This window comes from Plectrocnemia conspersa, unplaced genomic scaffold (assembly GCF_051122295.1).
Source record: "Plectrocnemia conspersa isolate PC_06_02 unplaced genomic scaffold, ASM5112229v1 ptg000014l, whole genome shotgun sequence".
NCBI classification, from domain to species: Eukaryota; Metazoa; Arthropoda; class Insecta; order Trichoptera; family Polycentropodidae; genus Plectrocnemia; species Plectrocnemia conspersa.
In genome coordinates, this window is record NW_028277178.1 from 13804058 (window position 1) to 13811006 (window position 6949).

Below are 6949 nucleotides of genomic sequence, written 5' to 3' on the forward strand. Positions count from 1 at the left end.
TATTTGGTTAATAATAAAAATATTTTTTGAATACCTGTAGTATATTATTACATATGTTCATTAGTTCAGACCGTCATCAACTGAATAATTTATTCATTTATAATGAAAAAACGCATTACATGGATGCGCATGAACTTGCAGATCAGCTGCAGGGACGTCAATCGAAATATTAAAAAAAACAACCTTTCACTAGCCAATTTTTGCTCCCCCAACCCTCTAGAATGTGCGGAAAATTCTCGGATTATCCATCAAATAAAATCTATAAAAAAAAACATTTTCGAATCCATACCGAATTTTTTTATGATTTTAGTTTTACCAGTGAAAATATATTTTATCTGGCAGGTGTTAGTAAATTATATGAATCCAACTTTTGCATACGTAGTAATATAAACATTTACATATTTATCGTTATTTATTTACATGCAAAGTATAAATGTTACAATGAATGTGTATTTTTCAGTGAAGTCATATTTTCAATAGTGAAGTCCAAATACATTAGTACCAGTAGATATATATATATTATTTCTACTAGAAAAAATATAATTTAACTAATATATGCTGCTATGAAACTTAATTTGACAGTTGCGAAACCTACATTTTTTGTTCAAACCTAGACTTAGCATACACGAATTAACCAAGCCAACTTGACCTAATAAGAGTCCTAAGACTAATTATAGTTTTAAAACTTTCATTGGGTAAAGTCCAAAATACAAACTCAGCCAACTAAACTCTCAGGGGGGAAATAAGCGACAGAAGAAGTACAGATAGGCGTCGCATATCAGATATTGCTCCATAGTTTGTTTACACTTCGATATACCACTATGTTTTAAAAATATGATAGCTGTTCTTATCGATTTTACTAAAATCCTTCGGCAAAAAGAATAAAATCGTGTCGGCGCCGTTGCAATAGGAATGAATTCGTTACTAAGCTTTACCATTAAACTGTTTTATTTTTAACAATATTACCATATTTCAATATTGATGCAACATTATTTATTACGAGTTATTTGAATAGTCTTATAAAATAAATTAAAATAAACTAAATTTAGTTTTAATCCACTTTTTATTTGAATAAAATATTATGTACGAATTAAAAAAAATGCTATATGGTGATTTTGTTTTCTATAATATATGCATATTAACAAGTACCCTTTTATGGTGCTCCATTTTTATGTTTTTATCTTTATATATATTCATAGAAAAAATACTTATTATATTATTTACGCTTAGTTTAGTACATTGGATAAATTACTTATGTCGAATGAATCATAAAATAATAATGCACAATACATACTACAAAGCAGTAATCTGGAAAGCAATCATGAAATTGTCTTCAAGAAACAAGTTCGCAAAGTATGCGCGCAAATAGTGATTCTTTGAGAGATCCACCTAAGAAACCATGAAATATGGATTTTAATGATCCTATTTAATAAAATCATTAAAATAAGCACTGGGCAAAGTGATTAAAATAATTATCAGTTTGTAAAATATAACGTTATGGCCAAATGTCACATTTGACAGTTGTGTCAATACCAACCACGGTGCCTCGTTATGTTTATTAGGATTAGGATGTTATAAATGATTTCGTTTAATTGCACATTTCGCGTTTTAAATTTTGGATCAAAGGATCTGCACAGACTATGCGCGCCATTACTTATTGGTGCGGGTTTGTGGCAGGAGTTGCACTCGCACTTCTGACGATCGACTGGAGATGGGACTGCGGGTCGATCGTTTCGGTAACTCCGGCGATTCCGGCGCCCCGAGATGACGATTACGAGCGATGGTTCCGGTCGCAGGGCCTACATCGGAGGCCTATGTCGGCCGACGAACGGCGTTATGGCGCAGGCGACGGTGCTCGGCGGACGGAAGCGGCGGAGCTGCGACGCCGCGTGACTTTAGCATGCGTCGTGTCGGCTACCAGCGAGGCGAAGAGTCGAGCGCTGGCCGACACGTGGGCCCTGTCGTGCGATCGACTGCTGACGTACGATGGACGTCGCCCACAGATGGGCAGTAACGTTAACAAATCTCTGTCGTCGTTTTCTGCTTTATGTTCGGCCGCGCGTCGCGCTTATGCTGCTTCGCCACCTTCCGCCTGGGTGCTGTTTGTACGCGACGACACCTTTTGCGTACCCGAGAACTTACGTCGACTGGTAGCATCGCTGGATGCGACTCTTCCTTGGTATCTAGGTCATGCCGTCGAACTATGGGGGGTGGACTATAATGCAGCTGGCGCAGGCTTCGTACTCAGTCGGGGAGCACTGAACCTTTTAATGAAAGCTTTTCCCGATGATTCCGCTTGCCAAAAAGGCGGCAAATACTTCAAGCAGGAAGACTATTATTTAGGTATTTGACTAAAGCTTAACCTTAACTGTGAGTAATATTTAAAATTCAATTGTACACTAAAAATAAAACTTTTTCACATTTTTTACTTGTTTACATAAAATAGCATTTAAAGTGTTATCTATTTCTATGTAAATTTTAGATATAAAATACTCAATGTGATCAGATTTTAATTTTATTTTTTCCCCTGCACTTTTCTGAAATTTTACAAAATACCAGTGAAGATTAGAGAAATATATAAATCAACAATAAAAATATGTTTTTCTGAATCCAACTAGATTATTTGGCATTTATCATTCCAAAATTTATGGTTCGGCGATTTTTCTGGATACAAATTTTGCAGACAGGAACTTTCTCGACACTGATTTTTTCGGACAAAAAATATTTAATACTTTATTAAAAAAAATTAAGGTAAACATTTGGATTGTTGAATTTTACTACGAAGTTTAATGTAGCAATTAAATCCAATGAATTTATATTTTTACTTTGGGAAAAAACGTTTTATCAGTTTTTAAAAATATGTTGTTGCTATTTTGATTATTTTTATAACATTTTTAACTAGTTGTCTATAGAAAAACGGACAAAAAAATGTTAAATAAAGAATGATGGGACTTTTTGGCGGTGACCTTTATGAAAATAAATGTCAAATTTCAGATGTGATCTTATAAGACGAGGCTTTGCATTAGCTGTATGAAAAAAATGACAAAAATTTGTTCCAGCACGGAAAGTTTATACCACTCAGGAACCGGTTGTCACTAACAATCATCACGGAGCATGTTGAATTGATTATAAATTATTAAGTCGAAAATTCACCTCGTAATCTGAGACAATGCTTATAATATACTTAGCACATTGTTGACCTCATTGCTATGAGTTTTGTTGCTCATATAATTCAGATGACAAAACACTGTCACATGGAAAAAATAAATTAAAAATTACAAGGTTTTTTAATGTAAAATAATCTTCATCTTATCACATTAATTATTTTTGATGCAATTTACGATCAAATGTTTAAATGCCGATGATCAAACTTGTTTGAGGAAAATGTGGAAAACTGTTATTTTTAACACACTGTATAAGAATTTTAAATATAGTATTAAGTGCAAACACCTGAAACTGAATGTTTCTGTCAGTCTCTAACTAAAATATTGACATTATTAAATAATGCTATTTTGTTTTAGGAAAGCATCTCCAAAAGCTCGGAATACGTCCCATTGACACTAGAGATGAATATGGGGATTCCGTCTTTCTCGGTTTTGATTTAGATAAAATGATGTTTCCTGATGCGGTACGACGCTTTTCTAATTATTACACTCGTGCCGTATATCCCGTAAAATGTTGTAGCTATAGAACCGTCGCATTTCCAGTTAGTTCTTATGTTAATTTTTTTCAAATACAATTTCAACATTATCTAAAATCAATAATCTATTACAGGTTTCGAGTCATACAGAAATGTACAAGTATTATTATATGATATACACTGTGCAAATATTTCTACGAGGATCGCTGGGCAACGGACCTGCGCCGACGCTCGAACCCGAGGAGTTCGTTTGGAAGAATTTTCTCCGCGAAGCTGGTGCGCCTTTGAATTTAACGTCGAAAGAATACGAAAAGACTTGGTATGTTCGATTCGAAAACGCTACTGCATTCCCAGGATTCGAGAGAAGAAATTATAAAGATTCAGACGAGTTCGCCGACATTCCGCTTAGGGACTTCAATTTGACCGATATACCGAATCTGTTGGCCGACATGCTGTTCAATTATTCATCTTATAAATTATAGTGACTAGTCGCCAAGCGAATCAAAAGAACAATTATATTGTCTTCCAATGAACTCTCCGTCCAAAAAATGTGATTTGTACGATGCAAAACACTCGTGAAAAGATCAGTGAAAATCTACTAAAATGGAATATTAAAATGTGTATTACTAAAATATAATTTTGATATGATTATATTTATACTAATGAACACTATTTTGCAAACTTGGTTTGATGATTAACGATAATGTGTATTTACTTAATTTTTTATAGAATTATTAATTTTATAGTATTGTATGCTTGTGATAATTTTAAAGTATATATGTACTATTTTATATGGACTGATTATGCCATAATTTCATAGTATGAAAACGATATTTTATAAACAATATGGGTAACTATTTATATACATTAAAAATATATATATATATATATATATAATATATCAGAGTTAATTATGAGTGTTATACAATCTTTTGCAATAGGTAGTAATCCTGTTGAAGATTTACTTAAAAATATGTACTTATATTTTTTTAGATAATTTATGAGAATATATTTAAGTAGCTAAAAATTAGCTTCTTAAAACAAATGTATATGCCATTAGCTGTTCTATATGAAACTGCAATGCAGGTTAATCTTATGAATGTATATTTGTCACATCTTGAAGAAATCAAATATTTTGTGGCAGCCTAATTATGTTTATAATTTTTTTGTAGTTTTTATTATATATATTTATATATATTATATAAAATATTGTTATTTTTATACTATTTTAATAAAATATTATACCAAAATCATTTTTGAATTGTTTGTTATCACATATACTACAAATGTACATATGCATATATACGCGGTGGTAAAAAACAAACTTTTTCATTTAATTTTAATCTAATTGTTGCTATAAAAGAATATTGAATAGGATGACTTTTTCGACAAATGCAATATTTCTCTAATATTTAAGCGAGGGGCTATAAAAACATTCGAAAATATTCTAATTAAGCTCTTTCTATAGATGTATAGTTCAAATGTAATAGGACCAGTTAAAAAAATACCACGGAAAAATTTATTATACTTTTAAAAAGCTTTGGTTGTAAAAATTGGTAAGGTAAAACATTAAATGAAAGCTTATTTTAAGACAATTTTATTGGTTCTATTTTTCAAATGGCCACCGTGCTCACTACAATGGTGCCATGGTTTAAAAGTCAATAGAAATCGATAGAAACTACTTTAATAATTATTGCTTTTTACAGCAAGAGTTGATGAAATATAACCAGTCAAAAAAATAAACCCATTAAAAAAATTATCGTTTTTTTAGGCACACTGTATGAATAAACATTTATTATTATCACTGCATCCTTGATTCGAATCATGCAGCATTATTGCGCAACTGAAAATATGCGCTTTTAATTGTTCTTTATCAACACCTGATTCCACAGTAAACACCCACACAGTGTGGAACCGCAGTCTTCCTGTTCTCATGATTTTTCAATGGTTAATTGGATGCACAATCCGCTGGACCAAAATGCTTCCTAAAGTTTAAAATATGAATTTAATTAATTAAATTATATATATTCAAGCAGAGAATTTGTGAAATTATGAGCTGCAAAACATTTTATATCTGTGCTTAAGGAAGTGATAAAAAAGCTCCCAGAATCGATGAATTTATTTTCTAATGAACATAAAAACAAAGCACAGGAATTGACTGGACAAGTGTTCTTATGGGATTCGAACGGTGTATTAGTTACCTGGGCAATCATGCTAGTTAAAAATTTGTATAAATAAAGTTGTACCCAAATTTATGAAATGTAATCTGCTTCGTTCAAATGAGGAATAAATAAAAGTCATAAAATGGTTCGTTAGGGTATCAATTTTTAGATCCTAGTATACATTCGAGTTGCGGACATACCAAGAAACATTTTCTATATTCTGCTACATTGGAGTACAAAGTGAACATATTTAATTGTATTAACCATAAAATAAATTTATTGTTTAACACGTACCTATCTGGAATTATCGTCCAAGAATTGGTTTCCCATTCATTTTACCATCATTTATGTATGTCTTTGTAGGAGAATTAATAATACAGTCAGAGTAAATAGAGCATCAAGATTTAGCATTCTTTACCATCATGGGCTGAATGCATTCTAAAAATACATAATACAGTTGAAAATAATTATATATGTACATTTTTACATTACTTTTTAAAACTGATTTTTTCTAATCAATATATACGTCATTAAAAATAAATATTTGTTACAGTTACTTATGTTTTAGTGTTATGCATGTTTTTAATTACTCAATAAATAATTATTATGTTGTATATTATAAATGTAAAAAATATAAATTTAGTTTTGAACGTTTCATCATTTGATGTGAACCTGAAAATTAAATTAACTTGACTAAATTTTTTTCATTTTAAAATCTGTTCCAATCGAGATTGCAACCATTGGCATCATGAAGTTATGACTGATAATGTGATCAAATGATTGTCTCTTATTGTTAAATTTAACTATTCTTAGGATATGTTTGAATTTTAAGTATTTTTATTATTGTTTTAATTCAATAAATCTTTAATTACAAAATTTTCTGAGATATCGATAAAATAGTATTGCTAGAATAATTCAAAAGTTTATTAACAAAGGATAATTTATGTATAGTAATATTAGCACATATAAACTTTTATTGTAAGCGAATTAAAATAATAATAGAAACACTACCATATTAGCTAATTACTTCTTGCAGTAAACTGACTAAATATAATTAACAAAATGGACAAATATTATATTTCTAGTTTGCGGCATAATTAGTTGTTAATAATATAAATAAAAATATTAAAACCTTTGAGAATGTTTC

At 30.6% G+C, this 6949-nt stretch overlaps 1 protein-coding gene across 1 annotated transcript; it reads left to right on the top strand.

Moving 5' to 3' along the window:
- Positions 1 to 1481: 1481 nt before the first annotated feature.
- LOC148226265 (C1GALT1-specific chaperone 1-like) lies at positions 1482 to 4893 on the top strand. The gene is made up of 3 exons (XM_088203583.1): positions 1482 to 2343; positions 3522 to 3706; positions 3775 to 4893. The coding sequence occupies exons 1-3, from the start codon at positions 1641 to 1643 to the stop codon at positions 4120 to 4122; spliced, it is 1236 nt and encodes a 411-aa protein (XP_088059709.1). The 5' UTR covers positions 1482 to 1640; the 3' UTR covers positions 4123 to 4893.
- The last annotated feature ends 2056 nt before the right edge of the window (positions 4894 to 6949 follow it).

Bases quoted from the DNA above. Each gene is read 5' to 3' on its own strand.
- LOC148226265 (XM_088203583.1), top strand. From the start codon at position 1,641: ATGCGCGCCATTACTTATTGGTGCGGGTTTGTGGCAGGAGTTGCACTC. The intron at 2,344-3,521 runs GTATTTGACTAA...ATTTTGTTTTAG, and splicing joins GCAGGAAGACTATTATTTAG to GAAAGCATCTCCAAAAGCTC. The intron at 3,707-3,774 runs GTTAGTTCTTAT...AATCTATTACAG, and splicing joins ATAGAACCGTCGCATTTCCA to GTTTCGAGTCATACAGAAAT.